The 26,092-nt window shown below is 35.5% G+C and overlaps 1 protein-coding gene across 2 annotated transcripts in view; it reads left to right on the forward strand.

The window, feature by feature from the left end:
- The window catches only part of SKAP2 (src kinase associated phosphoprotein 2), a 228,482-nt gene that overhangs the window by 185,027 nt on the left and 17,363 nt on the right, over window positions 1–26,092 (forward strand). For both annotated transcript variants that reach the window (XM_077121197.1, XM_077121206.1), the window contains one exon: window positions 20,607–20,687. In XM_077121197.1, coding sequence (XP_076977312.1) covers window positions 20,607–20,687 — 81 coding nt within the window. The remainder of the gene's footprint in view (window positions 1–20,606; window positions 20,688–26,092) is intronic.

Here is a 26,092-nt window from a genome sequence, read left to right on the forward strand (position 1 = left end):
AGTAATTCTTAGTATCATCACATAGATGTATGATCATTTGTTAGTACATTTGCATCGATTTAGGAAAAGAACTAGCAAAACAGCAGAAAAAGATATAGAATGTTAATATAGAGAAGAGAATTAAAATAATACTACTAATAAAAAATATATATATAAAAAAGGAAAAAAAAAAAACAAAAACAAAAGATACAAACACACAAACAAACAAACAAAAAAACATATTTCAGGTGCAGCTTCATTCAGTGTTCCAACCTAGTTACATTACACTTAGGTATTATTGTGCTGTCCATTTTTGAGTTTTTGTATCTAGTCCTGTTGCACAGTCTGTATCCCTTCAGCTCCAATTACCCATTATCTTACCCTGTTTCTAACTCCTGCTGGTCTCTGTTACCAATGATATATTCCAAGCTGATTCTCGAATGTCAGTTCACATCAGTGGGACCATACAGTATTTGTCCTTTAGTTTTGGGCTAGACTCACTCAGCATAATGTTCTCTAGGTCCATCCATGTTATTACATGCTTCATAAGTTTAGTCTGTCTTAAAGCTGCATAATATTCCATTGTAGGTATAGCCACAGTTTGTTTAGCCACTCGTCTGTTGATGGACATTTTGGCTGTTTCCATCTGTTTGCAATTGTAGATAATGCTGCTATAAACACTGGTGTGCAAATGTCCATCTGTGTCTTTGCCCTTAAGTCCTTTGAGTAGATACCTAGCAGTGGTATTGCTGGGTCATAATCCATTCTGCCATTCTATGTCTTTTGATTGGGAAATTCAGTCCATTAACTTTTAGTGTTATTACTGTTTGGATAATATTTTCCTCTACCATTTTGGCTTTTGTATTATATATATCATATCTGATTTTCCTTCTTCTTAGGCATAATTTTAAATAGGCTTAATTTCTCATTTGTAGGAATAAGTTTCGTAGTATCATATCCCAAGATTGAGATCTCAGCCTATTAAATTGTTTTCCCCACTGCTTGTGAGAATATCAGGAGTTCCCCAGATGGGGAAGTTTAATATTACCTCCTTCTTCCCCAGTGCGCCAAGGGGACTTTGCAAATACTTTTTTAGTCTCTGCCCAAATTACTCGGGGATGTATTAGGTCATCATACTAACTTGCACAAACAACAAATTCTCACTCCCTGTTCTAGAGTCCATGTAATTATGGTGTTCAAATGAATTACATGCTACTGTGTGATGATTTTTTGTAATATTATCAACTGTTCTATAAATCTTTTATTATTTTACTTTTCATATGATTTATTTTTTTAGCAAACAAGCAAATGGATGCATCTTTATAACTTAATCTTTTATTATATTTATAAGTTCCTTATTGGCAGGGGTCAAACCTGATGCTTCTCAGCATCTCCCATAATGCTTAGACTAGTTCCTTTTTTCATAGGAATTCAATAATTAGAGCCTGAATAGTAAAAGTCTGTGGTTAAAGGGGCTCGTTGATTAAATTAAGAGAAACCGTCTTATTCTATGATGATTCTTTTCCTAGTAAAACTAATTACTGCAGAATTCTAAAAGAATGAATGCTTAACAGTGTAATATCAGTGTATATGGAAGTATGTCTGTCTGAGTCCCCAAAACTTCATTAAAATCTAACATTACTATTCCATTGGGCATGGTCTCAAATAAATAAACTTATGAAGTGTAATACATTGAGTGATGAAATGCTCTAATATCATCAATCTTTTCTACCATTAAAGATAGATCATATACTGTGAGCCATAGGACCAACTTGAGTTACCAGTCCCTATGGTAGGTTAGTCATCTCAAACAAGACATTTCCCAGGAAATGATATTACCCTTTGCTTCCATTCATTCATTAAAGTCTACAGGTAAAGTAAGTCTAAAGAGCACAGGATCATAATTTTTAAAAGCTGACATCTGCAAGGACGAAAACAAGAGGATGTGACTAATAAGAAAATGGCAAGTTCATATTTAAAGATAAACTCAGATATGAAAAGTTGCACAAGCAGCCTTAAGGATGGTGAAGATAAGGTTAAAAGGTTAAGAATCGATGATTAGAAACCTGCTTGGGGAAAGTGTTTAAAATTTATCTTTCCAGCCACTACTTTGAGTCAGTGGACATAGGGGAGCCATTGCAGGGACTAAAAAAGAAGTGAGCTATGGTCAAGATTCAGCGTGCTCATTCTTAGTACCAACCATGGCATGCATTAAGCCCTTTGTTTCCCTTCTCTCCACACCCTTTCCTTCAATTAAGAAATCTCCTTTTCTCTGTTCACTGTTTATACATCTTGCTCCTGATTTCACATTGCCTATTATATTCTCTCATATACCAGATAACGTCATTTCACTTCCCTAATCAGCCTATGTTTTCTTCCAGAAGTTATTTTACATCTCACTACTTCCAGGAACCCAGCTTGATTAGGTGGGTCAAGATGAAGGCCATCTGCAACCATAATAAAATATAATCTCTCCCTATGTTGCTTAAGGCAACTGTAAAAGACAGTAACCTCAGAACATGTAGATATACATGCCTAGACACTTTAAAATATGAGAGTTTTAATCCTGGTCGTTTAATATTTCCTGAGAGCCCAGCATTAATTTGAAAGTATTCTGAAGAGATCATTTAAAATTCTAGAAAACAAACTGAAAAGAATGGCTGAAGGAAATGAGGCACACAATTAAATGAAAAAAGTAAAAAGAAAAAACCCAACTTCCATGCAAGCAATTCAGTTATTCATGTAACAAATATTTATAGGCAGCTAATCTTTTTTTTTTTTTTAACTTTTTTATTGTATAATATATGTATACAAAGCAAAGAAAGAAGAAAGCAATAGTTTTCAAAGCACTCTTCAACAAATAGTTACAGGACACATCCCAGAGTTTGTCATGGGCTACCATACCATCTTCTCAGATTTTTCCTTCTAACTGCTCCAGAATACAGGAGGCTAGAAGCAATAAATATTTTTTTATCATCACAATCAACTTTTTTTCTTTTTTGTGAAAACAAAACATATACAAAAAAGCAATAAATTTCAAAGCACAGCACCACAATTAGTTGTAGAACATATTTCAGAGTTCGACATGGGTTACAATTCCTCAATTTTAGGTTTTTATTTCTAGCTGCTCTAAGATACTGGAGACTAAAAGAGATGCCAATTTAATGATTCAGCCATCATATTCATTTGTTAAATCCTATCTTCTCTCTATAAATCCACCATCACTTTTGATCTTTCTGTCCTTCTCTTTAGGGGTGTTTGGGCTATGGCCATTCTAACTTTTTCATGTTGCAAGTGTCTGTCAATAAGGGAGATGCAACTAGCTGATGTTCTGAAGAGGTTGGGCCCTCTAGGTTTCAGGACTTATCTGATCCAGGGAGCCATCTGGAGGTTGTAGGTTTCTCGAAAGTTGCTGTAGTGTATGGAACCCTTGTGGAATCTTATAATACTGCCCTAGGTGTTCTTTAGAATTGGCTGGAATGGTCCTGATTGGGGTTAGGCAGGTTATGATAGGTAGCAAAGTCTAACTGAAGCTTGCCTAAGAGTGACCTCCAGAGTAGCCTCTCAACTCTATTTGAACTCTCTTTGCCACTGATACTTAGTTTCACTTCTTTTCCCCCTTTTGGTAAGGATAGAATTGTTGATCTCATGGTGCCAGGACTGGACTCATCCCCGGGAGTCATCTCCCATGTTGCCAGGGAGACTTTCACCTTACAGGCAGCTATTCTTTGTCAGGCACTGTGCTAGGCATTGGGAATACATGTTGACCAGTGTAACTCAGAATTTGTTAAATAGAAATAAACATTACAAATACTCAATAAGAAGTGGTTATGAAAATGTAATCAGAGTACAAGGAACAAAGATCAAAGCCAAGTCTATGGCAGTAAATAAAATACATGAAAGGTCTATCATTTAATGTTGCTCATACCCATTGTGTGAAATTTGGTTCTGAACGCCATCTAAAGAGTATTAAGAAGACAAAAGTGAAATGAGTAAGGTCAGGAAGTTTATTAAATGAAGACCTTAAAATATATTTTGATGAAATAATTGTTGGTATATTTGAAAAGGCCAGATTATAACATATACAAGTAATAGAAGAAGAGTGACATTTATATTCATGGAAGGATTTAAGAAAAAGACTTTAAAAAACAACTCCTAACCCCCCTCAATATTTAATCCTGTTTTTTCCCCCAACAACAACAAAAGAAGACTTTCCAAAGGAAGTAGTGGAAGAAACCCCATTGCTTGAGATGTTAAAAACCAGATGGTCCAACGCCCCAGAAAAATATTCATGTGGGATCAATCCTTCACTGGGTGAAAGCAAAGGGACCAGACTAGTGTTAATATGTGTTTTGAATCTCTAGCTTAATAATGCTGTTAAAACTAAGGTTAACTTTTCCTTGGACTTTTCCTTAATTTCTTAACTCTCCTCTGTGCTCCCATAACATTCTATGTTAACTTCTATTAGAGCTTACCATTCAGTAATTGTTTGTTTACTTGTACATCTCAATTGCTAGCTCCGATTATGTTGTGTTTATCATGTTTTCTTCCTGCCCCTGGGAGAGTGCTGTGTGCCCTGAGTTGTGCAAGTGCTCCTTCTGAATGATTTTACATTTACTTCTGCCAGAGCCCTAGGGGTTTCCGTTTTTATGTTAAATTTCTTGGCTTGAAAAAACCGTACTTGAGTATAGTATAAATTTCAATTTCACATTGTACAGGCTTGGGATTTTGATTTCTCACAGGAAACTCCTTCCTCCCGCCTCCTGCCACCACCTTTCAGAGCTGTGCAAAGACAAAAAGCTTCCTTGTGGCTTCCCTGGGCTGGTAGGGGTCTCATTTTCAGCTTTGTACTTCTCTTGGGCCCAAGACCATGTCTCCTGTACCTATTAAGATTTTAAAACTCCATCTTTAAGCCCGCTCTGCAGATGTCTAGTATGTCACTTTGAGTAAGGGGTGAAAAAACAAGTCTGTTTCAGCTTCATTGACCATATTGCTAGACATTGAACTCCTAATCAATTTTTGCAAAAATGCCACAATAAGAATTACCTTAATTATAAGCATCTATTTTATAAACTAACTCAAGTCAAATAAGCAAAATTTTGAGCATGTATTATAGGCAAGGCTTTATGTTAGGAGTCTAGTATTCTGTCTCGAGTACTGATGGGCTTTATATACTTAATATTAATTTCTTCTTGACAAGGAGTATTTGTTGAATTTATGAAGGAAATGATCTTAAATTGCTGGTTATTACTATGTAGGGAAAATGGCATTTGTATATAAATAATACAAATTTAAAGTAAATATAAGGATTTACTTGAAAGTTATATTAATGTACAGACCCAATTAGATCCAAATGTACACTGTTTTTATAAGCTCAGAATATTATGTATTTGCATTTGAGGTCATGTCCAATCAGGTTAATGAGGTGACTTGAGAATATATGTTAAAAAATTGGGTAGGTATAGGGCAGGCCACAGTGGCTCAGCAGGCAGAGTTCTCGCCTGCTACGCTGGAGACCTGGGTTCGATTCCTGGTGCCTGCCCATGTGGAAAAAAAAAAACTAAAAAATTGGGCAGGCATTCCAGTCACATGAAGTCCTTCTAAATTAAAATACTTATTTTATTCCCTGTGCCAAACAATCATTTTCTCCCTCACAAAGCCAGACTGGTTTTTGACTATTGATTTGTATAACTTATACGCCATATACATTATGTTACCAAAGTTGTTTGTTATTAAGAGAGAGAAACAATATCATCACAAAGTAACTTGTCATTTGGAATCCAAAAAATCACACTAATTTTTTTTTGTATCATGGCTTTTTCACTGTTGGCTTCATTTGTGACAGCTGATTTCATATTAAATATTAACAGTATTTTATTTATGCTTGAATAGGTTTCAGTAAAATGTAGGCTTTACTTAGAACATTCCTGGTTAGAGAGAAGACTGTTCAGTTAAATGATACACTTGAGGGCTGTTTATGAAGAAACATAACGTTAGAAAATGAGGTTACCACTGTATTATCAACATTTTGAAGTTCTCCTTTACCCTTGAATCTTATACAAAGTTGCTGTTTTTGCAGGTCAAAATGACCAAATATCAGCAGTTTCATTTGGTTCAGCTAATAGAAACTAGTATAACAGGTACAGCAATCGGAAATCATGGATATTAATATAAATATTGTAATTAATGAGCTAAGGAGATAGTTAATCTATTACTATATTTTTAGTACTTTTGCTATACTCTGTACTTTTACTATAGACAACCAAATTAGGATTCATATGTGTTTTGTATTTGTGTTTCTTGCCATGGTATAAAAAAATCTTATTTTTAAACCTTTTATGTAATTTTGATGTTATCTTAAAGAAGGCTAAATGAATTGTGTTGAATCTTTGGGGTTTGTGAAGAGTGTATATGTAAGTATGTCTATGTTTTGTTTTGTCTTAATTTACTTTTCAATATATGAAAATACCCATGAGAAGCTTCTGCTGAATTTTTAGTCACTGTGGTATTGGTGCAATAAGATCACATTGTCAGTTGTTTAAACATTGTTGAATCCACTGTGGGCTGGCAAGAAGCATCTGCAAACCAGACTTTTCCTGTGGACACATGCCAAGTGGTATATTGTATTTCCTTACTAAAGCAAACTATATTGAGGTAATTTTTTTCTGGGAGTTTTTTTAATCCCAGAAATTAATTTCAAAAGCTAAAGGGTCTTATGACAAGATTGTTGGCTATAACTGCATGAATCCTATAAAAGTTGGTGGCTTACTTCTTTTGTTTGTCTATAGTAGGTATAAATAAGTCATGCAATTAAACTACCTCCAGGTGGTTAACATTTTTCTCCCAACTAGACTGTTCAGGAAAATTCATGTCATTTCATGTATTCTCTATAAACCAATGCCTTATTATAAGCAAGGACATTGAATGTTGGATGACCCTTTAATTAAGTACTGTAGTGGGGCATGGCATTAAATTTATGTGTTTGAATTATTTAATTAGATGGAAATAAACCCAAAATTGCATTTTAATGTGCATAATTATATTTATTTTAACTGAAAATGCTAGAAAAAATTATAAAATGTCATTTAGCTATTTTTAAAAATAAAATGTTAAAGTTATTAATAAAGTTAATAAAATATAAAGTTGTAGTTTTGGAATGAGAAAACAAGAATGCTTTGTCACATTAAAAGATAGGCTAGAGTGTCAGTTTTGGAGCACTGACACTGCCTAAACCTTAGGCCCTTAATGTGGTGGCAATTTGTCTTTCCAGAGTAGATAAAATTACTCCATTTGCTGCCCTAACTCTGTTGGTGAGACCTTAAAAAATTAGATCTGGTTTGCCCACTATATAATTTTAAAATGCCCTGGCTCTTTTAACATAAGGGCAGACATTTTCTTTTATTTATGTTGGCCTTATTTCTGGAATCCAAGGAAGAAAAACTGTAAATGAGAATTCTATATATCCCTTTAGGGGGCTGTGCTGGTTTGAAAGGATGTATGCCCCCTAGAAAAGCCATGTTTTAATCAAAATCCCATTTCATAAAGGTAGAATAATCCCTATTCAATACTGTATGTTTGAAACTGTAATCAGATCATCTCCCTGGATGATGTGATTTAGTCACGAGTGGTTGTTAAATTGGATTAGGTGATGCCATGTCTCCACCCATTTGGGTGGGTCTTGATTGGCTTATTGGAGGCCTATAAAAGAGGAAACATTTGAAGAATGATGATTCGGAGAGAGCAGAGAAGAACGACATAGCCGTGAGAAGCAGAGTTAACCAGCCAGCGACCTTTGGAGATGAAGAAGGAAAATGCCTCCCAGGAAGCCTCATGAAACAGGAAGCCAAGAGAAGAAGCTAGCAGATGATGTTGTGTTCGCCATGTGCCCTTCTAGATGAGAGAGGAACCCTGACAATGTTCACCATGTGCCTTTCCAGATAAGAGAGAAACTCTGACTGTGTTCACCATGTGCCTTCTCTCTCACTTGAGAGAGAAACCCTGAACTTCACTGGCCTTCTTGAACCAAGGTATCTTTTCCTGGATGCCTTTAATTGGACATTTCTATAGACTTGTTTTTATTGGGACATTTTCTCGGCCTTAGAATTGTAAACTAGCAACTTATTAAATTCCCCTTTTTAAAAGCCATTCTGTTTCTGGTATATTGCATTCCAGCAGCTAGCAAACTAGAACAGGAGCCAAAACTGAGCAAGCGTGTTATTTCAAAAGCTCAAATTTTTATTCTTTTATACTTCAAAGAATATCAGTAACTGTTTTACAGGAATGACTATTAAGACCTCTACCAAATGAATTTTGTATGCCTCACCTCCTGTGCAGATTCTACCTTCCTTCTTATAGAATCCCCTTTCTACAGAAATATCTTAGTTCTAGAAGATCTCTCATTTTCATGGCATTGTAACATTCTGTCAATGATTTTTGTGTCAGGAAAATGCCTCTTATCTTAGCATTGAAAACACCTTAAAAACATAATTCTGAAAGTCTACATAATCCCCTATAGGTACATAGATATTTGTATTTTGAGAGTGTCGTTCCTTTGTATTATGTAAAGTGCCTTATTTGCTGCATTTTTCAGGTTACTACAGTAAGTTCTGGTGAGGAACTATAGCTATCTTATTCAGGATTAGTAAATCGTTTTAGCTCCTGGCTAGAACAGAAGCTGCTCTCAGCTGTGTTTTTTTCAGGATTTGGCCTTACTGTGTTTTTTCATCATATTTAGTCTCTGAGAGGGAGGTGATAGAAGATGATTTTTCCCATTTGCAAGCTGCCTTCCTACTAAAAGAAAAATGGCGAGGGCAAATGCCAAGCTTTTCACTTTCTGTGCCATTACAAATGTGACTATTCTGTTTTCAGCAGTGTGCACTATTTTTCAAGGGAGCTATTTTTGTAGACTGTCAGAGTTAGCCAAGTTATTTTGTCATTGAAGAGTATTAAAATAAGAATATATGTCAATATGACGTCATGAATTTAGTTTTAAATATTAACTTTCTCATAAATCGCACATTATTGCAATAGAGTAAAATGCTGTTTGGCTAATTACTAAATAAAGAAATGAGTGATATATACAGTGTCTTATGCAGAAAGGGGGGAGAAAAGCATTATGCTTTGTAAGTTGAGCTTTGGAGGCAGACTGCCTGGTTTCAAATCCTGATGATGCATTTAGCTGTGTTATAATGAGCAAGTCACTTAAATGTTTTTATGCCTCTGCTAATCTGTAAAATGAGAACAACAATAATACCTTCCTTGTAGGGTTATGAGGATTGATGAGATATGTATGTATAGGGCCAAACATGGTGCTTGGTAGACGGTGAATCCTCGAAGGATTATCATAATCACTGTTCTTTTTATTAATCTACTATGCTCTGGGCATTATGTTTGCCACTTTACCTCATTTTATCTTCACAATAATTCTTTGTAGTAGATTCTATATTTTTATTTTCCAGATGAGAAAATTGAGGTTCAGAGAATTTAATTAATTTATCTGAGTTTGTACAACTAGTAAAAGAGAATGATATGAACTTCTGGAATACACATTTTATTTGCATTTATATAGTTCCATTGTGTTTATTGGGAGTGTCTATGGAAACAATATCTGCTTTATTAATTCCATTATAATTAATTTTATTTTAGTAATATTCAGTGAAGTGTATGACTTATATTTCAAAATTTAAAGGCAAATGACTTTTGAAGATACAATGTTCTAATGAATTTCTACTCAAATGATGATAGAAAATGCAAAACAATTTTAAACCTTATATAAAAGAAAAATTCAAAGATATGGCTGTAGGTAATTTTTCTCGAAGTGTGATCTTGAGAGGGAACTGATTAGAAATGCACATTCTTGGGTCCACTTCAGACCTACTGAATCATCTTTGGTTGGGGGGGCGGCCCACAATCTATAGTTAAACAAGCCCTACAGGTGATTCTAATGCCCAGTGAAGTTTGAGTAGCACTGCTCTAGGTCAAAACATCATGGTGGTATGCCAGAATGTTGAGATGGCTTGTAATATCTGGTCCCAAACTGGAAGTTACATATTACAGAAGGAGCATGTATTGGTAATAGAAAAATACAAGTGAAGCTGTTACTTGATGACTGGCCTATAAATAATGAATATTCACTACTGTATGCTTGATCCCTTCCATTTCTTGGACCTTGGGTTTCTAAGAAGGTGATAGCTATTACTTTTCAGGCACAGCTGACTGAGTATGAAGGACTGGGGGACAGAGTGACTATCTCCCCACCCTCAGCTTCTTACTGGCTGGATGCACAGAGCCTGAGATCAGGATGGTTAGTTTTTCAAGTATTCAGCAACTGGGAATCTTCAACTAAGAGGAACTGACCCTAAGAATATGGAGAGGGAGAGAAAGCAATAGTTATCATCCTATCCTTTTCTTCCTTCAAATACAGTTTAAACATGGAAGTAGTGTATTAAAAAATGAGTAAGGCAGAAGGATATAGGAAATAAATAGGAAGACTGCTGCCATATACTGACTTAATTGGTGGAAAAAAAATGGACAAAAGCAATTGTAATCTTAGAATTGATCATGTTCAGAGAGAGGACATTAAGCCAGATATATTTGCCTAGACTTTAGGAAGGAGGATTTCAGAAAATTCAGAGAAAGAATTGGCATGAATGCATGATATTAAAGAGAAATAGTTATTTAAAATACCACTTGTATTTCAATTGTAAATAATACCAATGATGAAAGGGGGGGGATACTAAAATGTATCAATTTCCTTGTGCTAGAATCTATCCAGTGAACACAGCTTTAAAAGGAACATGAATCAGCAATTGAGATAGCCAAATAATCAAAGAAAATATGAAAATAACTTGTAAATTATTCTAAGTACAATAAAAAACAGTTCTGTGTGTTTTTGTTTGTTTTCAACATTTGTTAGGGACAGTAGTTCAGGGAAAACAGAACTTAGTTTCTATTTTATTTGTTCCTTTTCTGTCAAGAATTATCTTCTTTCTTATTTTGCCAGGGCTCATATAACAAACACCACAGACTGGTTGGCTTAAACAACAGAAATTTTGTTGTTTCACAGTTTTGGAGACTAGGAATCTCAACTCAAGTTGTTGTCAGGATCATACTTTCTTCAAAGTCTGTAACGTTCTGGTAGTGGCTCAGTCTCTACCTCCATCAACTGTTTGTATCTTACTGACTGTGCTTCCAAATTTCCTTTGCTTATAGGGATTGCAGTCATATTGAATTAAAGCCCACTGTGCTTCAGTTTGTCCTTACCTTAACTAATAGGATCTCTGATGATCCTATTTACAAATGAGTTCACATCCACAGACTGGGGTCAGGACTTGAACATGTCTTTCAGGGGGACATGATTCAATGCATGGTATCCTTCAAACTGATGATATTGGTAAGAGGAAACAACAGTCCAGAATGGGCAAAGAGATTCTAATAGAACACCTAGCTATCCCAAGTCCATTTAGTTTTCATTCAACAAACATTTAGAGAACGTGTTTTGTTCCAATCCCTGTTTTAGGCTGTGGGAATATAAATATATCCTTAAGGAGTTCACATCTGGAGAAAAGTAGACCAGTAGACATATGTATAGTACTCTGTGAGAGGGATGATAATGGAGATGGAGGCTTGGGCAAAGGCTGTGAGAACATAGACAGGAGAGTTGCCAGCTTTCTGGAGGGGTTTGGGGAAAAAACTTCCTAGATTGGGGGACATTTGAACTGTCTGGAAGGATGAGTAGGAATTAAGTTTGTCTTCTGGTCCAGAGAAAACTATGTTACAGGTCTCAGAGAACATGTAAATGAAGTAATGAAGTCACTGAACAATTGTCACTGATTTTGAGGGAGGCATGAAAGATGAGAGAGTTGTTATGAGTACGGAAACAAACAAAAAAGCAGAAAGTTGTATCTTAATTGGGGTTCCTGTAATAGACTATGAGACATTTGAAGGTTTATTGGTGAGGCCCTTGGAATATGCCCTTGTATGTAAGCAAGAAAGGCAGAATTGTGCAGGAGGAGAAACTGATCCACAATGCAGTTGTAACTGAAGCCTCAGCTGAACTTTTGGGGAGATCTCCGGCTGCGTGACTCTTCAGAGTTGTGCCAAATTGAAGCAGTTGTGTCCCCCTGTTAGCTGAGCATTGACTACAGGCTGTTCTCTGACAGAGGTGTAACTTTAAGTGAGGCCAATTCCAGGTATTTGTGGCCAACAACTGGAGACTGTGTTGACCTTGAAGAGATCCTCTGGGGAGGAGTACCACATTATCAACTCCAGGTAGATTCTGCAAATTCTAGCTAGTTTGGGGACTTTGAAGTAAACTTCAGAGAAATACTAAAACAAGTTGTCAAAGAGAGTCTTTTATGCCATCTAGGAGATGAACATTGATCCCTAGAACCAACATGGGTTCATGAAAATGACAGTCATTTAATTGGACTTCAGCAAAGCATTTGGCCAGGAGTCTCATGAATTCTTTATAGAAATAAATACCACTGGATAAATGTCTATAAATAAGCTATGCCCAAAAGGTGCTGATAATTGATTTCGAGAATGCCTTAAGCTTTTATTCTCAATATTGTCATATACAACATCATGGCCTTGATAAGAGATACAGGGTATGCTCTCAAATTTATGGGTCAAAGCTAGCAAGATGAAATATGATAGGATGTTTTACATGTTCCAGAACTCTAGTTGTACAAGTGCAACAAAGAAGACTTGGCTTGACAGCAAATGGGAAAAACACATAGGTTTTAGTCAGCAGCTCCTTGTGAATCAACAGTGTAATGTGATTCAATCCTGAAATTTTGTGTGCTTTGGGAATAAAGTAGTTATATCAAACAGTGGCCTGCATTAAGAGGATATCAATTTTTTCATGTGGTAGATTGACAATGTTTAGATATTCAACTAAAATTACCCTAGAAAATACAGAGCAGCCGTTCTCAATTTTTTTGGTCTCAGGAGTCCTTTGCACTTGTAAAATTTGAGAACCCCCAGAAACTCTTATTTATATGGGGTATGTCTATCAATATTTACTATATGAGAAATTAAAATTTATATTTTTAAAAAACATTAATGAATTTAAAAATCACAATAATAAACATATTACATGTGAACATTAAGTTTTTTAGGAAATACTCCTATTTTCTTTAACTGTGAGAAGAGTGGCATTGTTTTTTTACATTTTTTGAGATCTCTTAAATGTCTTGCCTTAATCAAAGACAGATTCTCACATTTGCTTCTGTGTTCAATCAGTTGTGATATTCTATTTTAGTATAGTTAGCATATGAAGAAAACACAACTTCATACAGATAGGTAGTAGGAAAAGGGAGGTATTTTAATAGCCCTTGCAGGTAATTGTAGATACTCTTTTTTAATACTGTACCCAAACTTAAACAAGTGGTAGTTTAAAGTTTGTTGCAATGTGGAATATGAAACAATATCAGTGAACTTTTCATACTCTGCTATATTATAATTTATGGGTTTGTCTTGCATTTTAAATTACTCTTTTACCCATACAGTCATTGGCCGGTTGCAAAATATTGGTTCCTACAATATGCAGCATTTCCAAATATTGACATATTTCATTATAAATATTGAGGAACAGCCAAATGCTTCTACAGTGGAAGCCCATTTCTATGACCAGCAGTAACGCATGAAGGTTCCAATTACTCCACATCCTTGCCAACACTTATTTTCCATTTTTTCATAGTAATAGTCATTCTAGTGCATGTGTTGTGATATCTCACTGTTTTTTAAAAAAATTTTATTGAGATATCTTCACATACCGTACATTTTTGGGTAGAACCCAAAATATATAATCAGTAGCTTACAATGTCATCTCATACTTGTGTATTTATCACCATGATCGTTTTTAGAACGTTTGTATCACTCCAGAAAAATAAAAAGAAAAAGCCCACATATCCCACACCCCTTATCCCTTCCTCTCATTGACCACTAGTATTGCAATCTATCCCAATATTTTTTTTTGTTCCTTATCCCCCTCATTATTTATTTTGTGTCTTTTTTTTACTCATCTGTCCATACCCTGGATAAAGGAGCATCAGATGCAATCACACAGTCATATTGTAAAAGCTATATAATTATACACTCATCTTCAAGAATCAAGGCTACTGGAATATAGTTCAGCAGTTTCATGTACTTCCCTCTAGCCACTTCAATGCACAAACTAAAAGGGGATATCTATATAATGTAAAAAATAACTTCCAGAATAAACTCTTGATTCTCAGATCTCTCAGCCACTGAAACTTTATTTCATCTCATTTTTTTCATCCCTCTTTTGGTCAAGAAGGCTTTCTCAATCCCATGATACTGGGTCCTGTCTCATCCCTGGGAGTCATGTCCACTTAGCAGGGGATGGCAGTGAGTTCACCCGCCAAGTTGACTTAGAGAGACTATTTCTGAGCAACAAAAGAGATTCTCTGGGGGTGACTCTTAGGCATAATTACAAGTAGGTTTAGCTTCTCCTTTGCAGGAAGAAGTTTCATAAGGGTAAGCCCCAAGATTGAAGGCTCAGTCTATTGATGTGGTTGTCCCTGCTGCTTGCAAGAATATCAGAAATTCCTCAGATGGGGAAGTTTAATATTTCCTCCTTTCTCCCCAGCTACCAAGGGGACTTTGATGCTGACAAATTTAACATCTAAGTGGAAAATCATTATTTTTGTACTTTCAGATTTGTGTTTAAATTATTAATTTTAATAACATGGTACTGAAATTTACTACAACCTCATAGCATTTCCTTTTGTTTTTGAAGTGCAGTAACGACTTTTCCACATTAAACCCTATAGGAATAGAATGTCAAGGTTGAAAATTAAATTGTATGATTGAATAACTATTGCTTATTATTGCTGCTTTTTTTTATATTGCTGCTTTTTATATCTTATTAACCTTCTTGATTGCTAAACTAATAAATGGTTGCAAAACAGCCAGCTCCTAAGGTAATAAACGTGATACTGCATGGTAATTGTGCTCTTAAAAAAACAGTATTAAAAAGTCTAGTTATCTCATTGTCCTCCCCAAATCCTTGTTCAAAGTGCTATGGGATAGAGATTATTTTCCCTATTTTATAGAAATGACATTGAGAATTGGATACAGCATGAGGGTTACAGGAATAACTAGAATTGTAGCAATAGACTCCAGTTTGCCTAATTTCCAAGAGAGTAAACATGACTCTAACTATGCTATTTCAGTCATCCTTATCCTTCTGTTCATTTTGATGTTCATATAGCACTAAAAGGCACATGATTATGTCTTTCTCTTTTTTAACATGGACAGGCTCCGGGAATTGAACCCAGGTCTCTGACATGGCATGCAAGAACTCAGCCACTCAGCCACTGTTGCCCTCCCGCTGCTTATATCTTTTTTAAAATACATATTTTGCTGTAAGATATATGTCAGTCTATTCAACAGATAGAAAATCGGTTAGAAGTGAAATATTTTAAATTGCCAGCAGTCCTGGATTTATAAATTCTTAAAGTGTTCATTTTCGCTTTTTGTCATAATTTGAATCCTTTTGCCCAAATTTGGACTCTGCTCTTCAACACATTCTTCTTCCCTTTTCTCCTTCCCCCGGCTTCCGTAACTTGCCCCAGGTCTTAGAAAACAAGAGGGACTGAGGTGCCATTTGGGTAAATCCTTCCAGCATTTCTCCCTTGTTTTACATTGAGTGGCTAGGACTAGCTAGGAGTGTCAGGTTCCCTCCACCTCATCTATTCCGTCTTCTACTCTGGGGCCCTCTTGTGCTCAGTCCCCTGGAGCCCCGTGCCGATAGGATAGCCTACTGTTCTGAAATGTAGGTGAACCTTCTTTCAGATCTGTGTGTGTAGGAAGACTCACCTTTACTTTCCCATCGACCTTTAAACTTGTTTTCCATATTGAAACGTCTCAAGTCTAAAGTCTACCTCCTGTACTAACTGGCTATACGAACCTGGACAAGTTAATCAAGCTCTGAACATTTCATTTTGATAAAAATACCTGTTACCAGAAAAAAAAAATATATCTGTTACCTCATAGAATTCTTTCATAGATTCAATTATATAATGGATATAAATACATATATTATGAACCCTCAAGCAATAATTTTGACTTTTCTTGAGGCAAATATAGAATCACATAATCAGGTGATGCCTCAGGTAAGGAGTTGAGATCTAAATCCAAGCTTTATTTCAGAGCATTACATTTGATTCTCTGTTTTATGTCTTTTAAAATACCTTGCAATTCAGTAAAGCTGTTTTCTGAAGGTCTTCAGCAAAAAAAGGTAATCATAGTGTGAGTCAGAGATTTTCCTATGTTGTCTTTCTCTGCCCCGTCCTCAGCCCTGATATAAACATCACACAACCTGCCTTGGTGCTATCAAATTGTTTTTAGTATTTTTCAAGCAGTGACAGCTAAATGTGCCATTTGTTTATCACTTTTTTTTTGGTTATTTATCCTAAAAATAAGAACATTTGTAAGCCAGAAACAGTCATTTTGTAAAAACTGCATAGCTAGGCAGATTTGCGATCCTTATTAGAGTAATAATCCATCTGTTATGGAACTAGATCAATTTGTAAATTAAATTGATTAATCTAGAAGGGAGGAAAAAGTCTTTATTTTTCCTACGGTAAGCATTTCCTCAAATGATCGTCATCCTAAAAAAGATTTGGGAAGACTCAATTTTACTATTCTTCCTCTCTTTGCTCAATTCAGAAGAAAAGACAAAGATCTATTGAAAAGAGGAGAAGATGGGGCTAATGCTTTTGGATTCCACAGGGTCTGATTGCTCCTGGAAACTTCATATTTTACAAAATATTTCACAGGGTTTAATGTTAAAACCTTATGACACCTACTTTAACATTTCTAATACTCATTGATTAATAAATTTGTAACTATGTTTGAATTATCTTCTGCAGTTAGTTCACTGTATTTTTATTTTCCTCTTGTCTGGTCAAAATATCTCCTGATGATTCTTCTAACAATCTGTGATTGGAATAATAACTTCACACGTTGAAGAGTTTTGTGCTGCAGCTGAGAGGCATGTAAATACAAGCTGCTTATTTGCAAGAAGCTTCCAGATTTGCAATATGATTACTATGGAAACCACATAATGAAAACCTTATAACCATCTGTGTGGTTTGATGGATTTTACTCCATAGCTGAGCTGTTTTTGTTTACTGTTATTAAAATGTGAATTGAATATATTAACCCACAAACATTGACTGAGGTATTATTAGTATTGCATTATGATATCATGCCTCAAAAACAAGATAAAATTTGCTTAATAATAATCCTAAATAAAACCTATGTGCATAATCTGTAATATATTGTAAAAGTGATTATTGCCTAGAATTTTGGTCACTTATCCTTACATATTTTTTTCTTACATATATTTTGAGAGGTGTGGAGAGGCTTGTTCTGTTAATAAATGAATATATTATATTAGGATTTTAAAAATGATTTTTAAATCCATTTGTTCATTCAGTATTTATTGAACATCTGCCTTGTGCCAAGTTCTATTCAAGGTTCAGTCTGAGATTTCTCCCTTCCCCTAAGGTTTTAGAAAACACATCAAATTTGATTTTACTGTCTTTTACATGGATGATGTTTATATTCTTAGCCCAAGATAAAATAATTTGTTTGCATATGGTTTAGAAAAATTGATGTATGAAATGCACAAGACTTCGACCTAAAAATATCAGCACTTGGTTTGAAAGAGAGAAAGGGAATGTTTATAATGAACTTAATGTCCTCTAAAATATTGCCTATTAAGTAATATCTCACATGGATTTCAGTTTGGATACTTCCCAGTATATATTGGTAGTAAATATTTTTATATCATTATTCTGTTAATTTAAGAATAAATTTCTTAAGAACAAAGCTTTCCCACACCTCTGTATAGTCCCAAGCACAGATTATAGGCACTTAAATTTTAATAAAATAAAAGTAAACACACAGTAAATAAATTCTTATAAATTTGTTGTTAACTTTGCCAAAGAGCAGGGGTTTTCTATTTTATTACCGTAATTCATTTTTATGATATCTTGACACTGACGTTGGTGGTGAGTCTAAATCTCACAGTCTCTTCTTAAGAGCTAAGAATAGTGCTAACTATATTAACTGGTTATGGCTTTTGACTGAGAACTATTTTTTAATTTACCCCATACTACTGAATTTGTGACCAACATAGAAGGGTTGGGAGTGGGGGACGGCTGGAGAAAGAGAAAGTATGAAAACTAAGGAAAGCTCACTTTTTAAAAAATTAACTATCTGTAAAATGAGTAGGTTGGACTAAATGACTGTAAATATTCCTTCTACCTTTAAAATTTATATAAAAACACCCTATAAACCTATTTACAATAAATAATCCTTGAAGTTTGACATAAGCAAGATAATTATTGTTGAAGAAAAAAGAAACAGGATTTTATATTAGACTTTTTATTAGGTCATACTTATTTAGTTATGACTATTTGACTGAATCAAATGAAATTGCCAATTTTGACCTATAAAAGTGCCAATTTCATATGATTCAGCCTAATATGTGTAAAGCCCCAGTTATTTGCAGCTGTTCCTTATACTAGAGCTTTCCTTATCTTGTTTAGAGTTACAAAAATTCAAAACAGTCCTATTTGTCTTGTAAGCACAGTAACTCTCAAATGATTTAAATGCTGATTTTGATTAATTGCCATTTTAAAATTTGCATAAGACTGCTAAATTTACATCTGCAGTCCTGACCTCTCCACCAAACTCTGTTACCCCTTTCCCGGTGCCCTGGATATTTTCTCTAAGTTGCGTCACCAGAACATTAAATCTTTCATATTTAAAAACACAACTCCTTTTGTTCCCCCTGCAAAATAGCTTATCTTGACTACTCCCTTTTTTGTTGTACCTGTTTCTCAGTTACCTAAGCTCAAAATCTGAGCCATCCTCTGTTGTTCCTTTTCCTTTCTTGCCCGTCTACATCAAGTCAGGCACGCTGCTTTCTTGTTGTAGTTCCCTTTATGTCTCATATGTCTCCTTTTTCATTTCCTCAGCCCCTTCAGTTCAGGACTTCCTTTAGCTAAACTCTTGAGTGGTTTCTGTTTCCCTTTGTCCCTACCCCTGACCATCTTGGCCAATGGGATCAAATTTCTGTTCCTCAAGCAGTTCTAGTAAGACCCTCCTTTGAAAAACCTTCTGGAGCCCTTGTTGCTTAACAAATAGCCTAAGATTTCCTAGCAGGGTATTCAAGGCCCTTCAACAGCTGACTCAGACTTCTAGCATTATCTCTCATCTTACTCTTCCTCTTGAAATACCCCTATCTTTAGCCAATTAGAATGTGAAGTGTCTTGTTCTTTTGTTCAGGCCTTTCCTTCTGTTTGGAAATACCCTCATTCCCATCTTTCCTCATTGAAATTCTCTCCATCCTCAGCGCCTTCCTTCCTGGTACTCCCAGTTCATTGGTTTTTTTCTCTGCACTCCTTCCGTATTTTGTGCCTCATTTGTCAACTTTATGCCCCTTATCCCATTTTCCCATAGAGCCTATCTTTATCTGAGGGCAGAAGCATGCTTATCATTCCTCCCTGGTAGACCCTTTCTCATACATGTAGTTAAAACTCAATGAAGATTTGTTGACTGAATTATATCTCTATCTCTCTATCCATCTATATTGTATTTTCTTTGCAGCTTGGATGTTCTTGAAATTATTATTTCTTTTTGGACCGATTTATTCCTTGTCATACCATTTTGTTTCTGTGTCCTACTTTCAGAATTTCTAAATTGTATATAAATCCTTAGGTGGGGAGAATGGTAATGTAATACACGTTTGTTTGTTTGTTAATGTAAAAGAATTAGTCTTTTGATGCTGTTTAAAATTATTCTCATTAATCATGTTTTCTCATTCCATAATATGGGAAAGGAATGTGATGGGAGAGTGGAGAAAGAATATGGGAAAAATCTCTGAATATATATATATATGTAGGATAGAGATAGTGGGCCTTATAATCACAAACCTAAATTTGAGTAACATTTGAGTCTTTATTGCTTGTCTCTAAAAAGGTGATTTAAAAATTATTCATCTATGAAATCTTAGTACCTACCACAGCTCATGACACATAGAGAGCCTCAGTACAATTTTGAGGAATTACCTTGAGGAGTGAGAATTCTTCATTAATATACTCTTGTGAAGATCAAGTTAAAATGAAAGTATCTGATACTCAATAAATGATTTATAGGTAAATTGGATCTTATACCTACATTTTGTCTCTGCTACACTGATGTTTTAGGGACCAAGATTTTATCCTTGGTACTCCTGCCACAATATAATGTGGTGTACTGGTATAGTGGGAGTATCAAGGAGGGGGGTTATTGGATTTAAGATTGTACCAGATGGATTTCTATGCATGTTTAAAAAAAATGTGCCAAGTATTGGTACATACCTTAAATTTTTCATGCCAACCGGTAAGGTTATATGGACATATTTAGATGTTTCTTTGTTCCGCTTTAGCTTATTGAAAAAGGAATGCAAATGTTGAGTAGATTCATTCTTTGAAAAGCAATATTTCTGTGTTATAAACTTAGTTTTGGTCATAAAATGAGGCAAATACTATATTGTTATCCCTGAAGGAACCCTTCACTGTGCTCTTTATGCTGTTTATTTGCAGAAGAGGAAGAGGACGATGCACCACCAGTGAAAATGGAAGAACAAAAGAATATGAGTCAGGACAATATTCATCACCCCTCAGGTAATGAATTGGGGAGCTCCCTGTTAAAGTTTATTTTGGTTTTTTGTTCATTTTCGTTTTAGTCACTTTGTTCTTACTGCTCAAAAGGCATTTACACAGCTCCTTGAAGTTGACTTGTTCAGTCTGGATATCTTACGGCTGATAAGCTACTTAGTCCCATTTAGGATGCATGAAAACCACTTGAGAAGGATTTATAAAGTAAGCCAATTTATACAAGGTATTCCTTCCTGAATTACTTTGTAATGACTCAATTAGCTTTCATTTCTGCACAAAGGAGATTTAGTTGCATAAATTAGCTTATCATCATTGAGGAAGTGTCACTGCTAAAGGACAGTTTATAGATACAACATGCAGTTGCTGTCAAACCTATAAGAATGTAATATAGACATCTGTGTATACTTTGTGCTTGAGCAGAACAGACTTCTGCCATTCAGAGACTAACAGGGGACAACAAGTTGCCCAGGGGACTGGCAATGTAGACATCTCTGAAAAGGTCAACTTGACACAGGCTCTGACAATCGACCCAAAGCTCTGTCTTCTTTGATAAAAATCAGATAAACTTAAGACCGTTAATTGATCTGCAGCCTGTTTAAATGTTGGCCATGCATATCTTCATTGCATATGATTAACACAGAAAGCAAATGAATTGGGTAAGAAATGCCAGAGTCCAGTGACAGCAGCTTAAAAATTGGAAAAGTACATTGGTGGCCTAGAAGGCTAGGAAGGATATTCCCCTTATCCCATTTCCACTTGGCACATGGGTCTAAGAACTAATTACGACTGAGACTGAAAAATAACTGCACACGCTATGTATGGAATCACATGATATGAGCAACTTTTCTTGCTGGTTGTTATTTCCAAAGAGCAGGAGATAAACCATATCTATAGTGCAAGCATGAGGTTAGTTTCGATAAGCCAGCAATTATTTTACACGGAAAGACGAGAAGGACTGCCATCTTATCATGACTTTACACCTCTTCATAGCCACAGGTCAGCTGGGGCAAGGTCTGCCATATCATCCCCGTGTCCTGCAAAGAGCTTGTAGTCAGGGTCACCTTCCCCCTCTCTTTTATGTCCATACATCACTCTTTTAAGCTGTCAGAGGCAGGGTAGACAAGAAGTGTGTGTTCAGGAAGTAGCTTTCCAGAGTCCTTCCTACTGTGACATATGGAAAGGAAACAGAGGCCTAATTTCCGGACCTGGGCAGGAAAGCAGGAGCAGGTTGCTGTAAAAGGTTTTGGTTGGCTTTTCTCAGAAAGGAAGTGAGGACAAAGTCATTAGATGTTAACACTCCAGTCCTGTAAAATGCAATTATAAAACACTGAGGCCTAGTGCAACCTGAGAACTATGTTCAATATGTAAATTAAGTATATATGTTTTGGTCTCTCCTTCTCTCTTTTTCTTTCTTTCCTGCTATCGTCCCTTCTTTCTTTACATCTTCATTTCAGTTTAAGATGTAAAAGGTACTAAATACTAGATATCCTTTACACAGTTACAGATATTGTGGTTTGAAGCAAATATATTTTCAAAAAACTCTTTTAAAGTAAGCATCTCCCAAATTTTTGCTTTGAGGGTAGGAAAAAAATCAGTTTTTCCTCAAAGGAAGGCAGTAAGTAGAACTAGTTTTTCATGGAATAACTATGACGCACTTTAATAATTTTTATCTTTTGTGGCATGAAACTCTTTTCAAACAGCAGTTTTAATGCTTTTGCATAGCAGTGACCTTTGATCTTCCCTAGGCTGTCAAATATGTAACTCCAGAAGTTTATTTGCCATGTACGGCAGTGAGTTGACAAGAGTATTGCTATCTTGCTGAGCATCACATGACTTGAACTTCTAACCTTACTCAAGAATGCTGTGTATTTTCCACATTGACTAATTTTACTTAAAAAAAAATTACAACTGTTATAATGTAGCATAATTAAACAAAAACAAAGTTAATCTTGTGTTTCTTACAATTTTCTTCATGTTTATGTTTTGCGTTTATGCAAAGTAAAGATTGCACTGGATTTTTTTGAACGTTGTAAAATATGTTACCTTCCTAAATGATTATTTAAAACCTAAAATTCCCAGGGAGAAATTCTCCAGTATCTTGTCATTATATGTTCCATCTATTCTCATCGTATTTTAAAAATCTTTTTACTTTACTTTTGCAAGACTAAGTACACCCAACATTTATACATTTAGTTTATGCTTTCATCATAATTCTACTATCTTTGACCAATTTGTTCTTGTTTTTTTGTTTTTAAAAACAGGAACAAGGGAACAGTCTTCAAAGGCTGGCTAATCTAGAATGTTTTTCTTTCTTTCTTTTCCCTCCTTCTTTCCTTCTTTCTTCCTTTGTTTCCTTCATTTTTTCTTTTATTCTTTCTTTCCTCCTTTTTTTCCTTCCTCCCCTTCTTCCCTCCCCTTCTCTCTTCCCTTCCCTTTTCTTCCTTTCTTTCCTTCTAAATAAATCACAGAATAAGGTGATTTTTGTAATTTTGGAAAAATAATCATGTGTGGATAGAATAAGAAAATTACTCAATGCTGTAAAGACAACTAAAAAAGGCTTAATTTGTATTTTAGAATGTAAAATGCAGCAGTTTTAATGCTTTTGCTTACCAGTGACCTTTGATCTTTCCTAGGCTGTCAAATATGTAACACTAGACATTTGCCATGTAGGGTGCAGTAAGTTTACTCCATTCCATATTTTTTCTTTTAATGTTTCTCACATAGGTTATTTTCAGTTTATAGGTGACTAATGTTCATTTTTGTGGACCTACTATGCTTTTGAGGTTATATCTGCATTTATGTTTTTGTGTATGTTTAGTCATACTTAAATTTTTTTTCAAAAAGTGATCCAGAGAAACTACTCTGTAAGGACCAAGATAATTCCTAATTTTCATGTCCAGATTTCACACCAAGAATTTAAACATTGCTTTTTTGAGGAGACTAAAGCTAATAAACATATACTGCCAGGTTTGTGATTCTTCCCTCTACTTTAAAACTGGTATTGCCAGCTGAAATAGATAGAATAGCAGATTGTACGTACATGTAGCTGTGTGACATAAACAACTTACTATTTTTTAACAGAGTTCACATATGGGACACAGAAATGAGGTTAGTCTTTGGGTAACATCATCATCAAGATTATAGAAAGCACAGTTGAAAAATGCATCTTTTACCAGCATTGCCAAATCACTAGCTCTGTTGCCTCTTTACAGCAGTGAGATTTAATGAAATGCTCATGATGCACATCTAGGGAGAGATGCATCTTGTACACGGTGGGGGTCTCTCTTCCCCTTATGTGCTCCTCTAACTTCCATTAGTGTTAATGGGAGTTACACCAAGTGCATCAAGGGGGAGAGAGACCCCAAAGTGATAAGGATTATGTGATAGAAATCACCATATACTTTTCTTTTCTTCTCCAGCCCCACCCTCTTTTGAAAGTCTAGTGAATGAAAAACCATTGTGAGAAAACAAGGAAAGAGCAGCCTAGACAGCTGGGAGACCCATTGGGATGCCATAGCTAAACCAAGACCTAGTTAGCCCAAGTTTTGCTCCTTCAGCCTTTCTGGAGCAAGCTTAAGGCCAAGCAGCTTGTTTCCTCTTGGCTGGGGAAACCAGCTCTTTAGATCCTTTTACCTCCTGGCAAGTTGCTCTGGGGAGGGCCTTGCATGCAAAATGATGTCATCCTCTCTTTGTTCTAATTCCTTGACTTTTAAACTGACACTGACAGACTGCAAGGGGCGCAACATTTGACCCATTTTGTAGCTGATTAAATCTGACTAGAATGTTTCAACTTCTAAATCCCTATTTGTCTAAATAAGTGGTTTTTAAAAGAAATCAGTCACTGTATTATTAAGTAATTAAAAAAAAATTGACAGTGTTTGGAGTGAACTGGCCAGCCAGGGTGCCCTCTAGTGTCCATTTGTAGAATTGACTTAATATATGCCTTGGCCTGGGGGGTTGGGGGGATGGGGGAAAATGTAATGAAGGGTGGCCACAAGCATTGTTAGTTCTTGTTTGAATTCCTAGGCTTGTGTACATCCCTGCTGGTATCAGTGATGAGTGCTCAATTGCTAGTGTGGAGCAGTTGATAAGGTATCTTCTTTTCTTTCTCTGTTTCCCCCCTCCCATATCCTTCCTTTCTTCCCTTCCCCTTTTCCTGTCCACTCCATCCTTCTCTTTCTTTTTTTAACTCTTAGAAAACAAGAGAAAAAAATTGAGTAGGGGGTGGGCCATGGTTTTCTCGCCTGCCATGCCAGAGACCCGGGCTCGATTCCTGGTGCCTTCCCATGCAAAAAAAAATTAATAGGGGAAATATGTTATGCACTCTAGTACTTGTTTATTTTCTTAAAAGTATAATTGAAAAGTAGCATCCTACTTCCTAAATATTCAGACTTCATTTTATTCAACTTTTCTTTTTGGCTCTAAAAAAATGTTTTTGGATAGTAAAGAGAATTTTTGAAATTTCTAGTAAATTTAACACATTGTAGAAATCTCAAACTGCATAATAAGATGAACACTCTAATGACATGCTAATGTGATTAGTTATGTTGGAATGCCAAGGAGCCTGCTGTTTGAGAGCCATATAACAAAACTAAGATGACAACCATGATCCAGCGTGTGTCCCCACTGCTATCCCCTCAGAATTCAAAGATGACATTCCAATGATGGAAGTTGTCAGCACGTATATGTTCTGCCTGGTTAGTGACTACACGGGCATCTTATTGATGTTACGTGCATTCTTTTTACATTAACTCATCAAAACTCAATTATCATGAAATTAAAAACAGGAAACAGTTCTCATTGTAACAAAAGCATCCAGTGTATTTAACTCTGTGCTGTGTTTCAGGAGACCCACATTGTATAAGTGACAAAGCATTTATTACCCGGTTTATTGTGGTATTACAGAGCGGAGAGCGCTAAATAATCAATCAGTTAATGGTCTGTATGGCAGTTTGAGCACATCACATCCATTGTGCTTATGCTGTTAGAAGGATGACCTGATAACTCCAGTTTATGTTGCATGTTTATTCAGAGCCTAATGTCCTAAACTGGGACTGACAAAATATGTTGAAAAATGAAAAATGCTGCATGAACACTGATAATTTCAAAATTGCTAAACTATTTTTAAAATAACTTTGAGAGGCTTTGGGTACAAACATACCTGAAGAAAAAAGCTGGAATTATGCTTTGTATTGTTTCCCCTTTATACTCTTCCTTCAACTAGCTTTTTATTTTACAAATTTTGTTTTCATTTTGTTCCCAAGTTTGGTTTATATTTGCACCTTAGTTCCTTTATTATTATTTTTATGAAGTGTCTCAAATTCTGTCAGATGGTTCTTTCACAGTGGGTTTTGATACCACATCTCATGGATATTGCCCCTTATGAAGTGTGGCAAACTATTTTCTTGAAA

The sequence above is a fragment of the Tamandua tetradactyla genome, chromosome 1, assembly GCF_023851605.1.
Source record: "Tamandua tetradactyla isolate mTamTet1 chromosome 1, mTamTet1.pri, whole genome shotgun sequence".
Classification (NCBI taxonomy): Eukaryota; Metazoa; Chordata; class Mammalia; order Pilosa; family Myrmecophagidae; genus Tamandua; species Tamandua tetradactyla.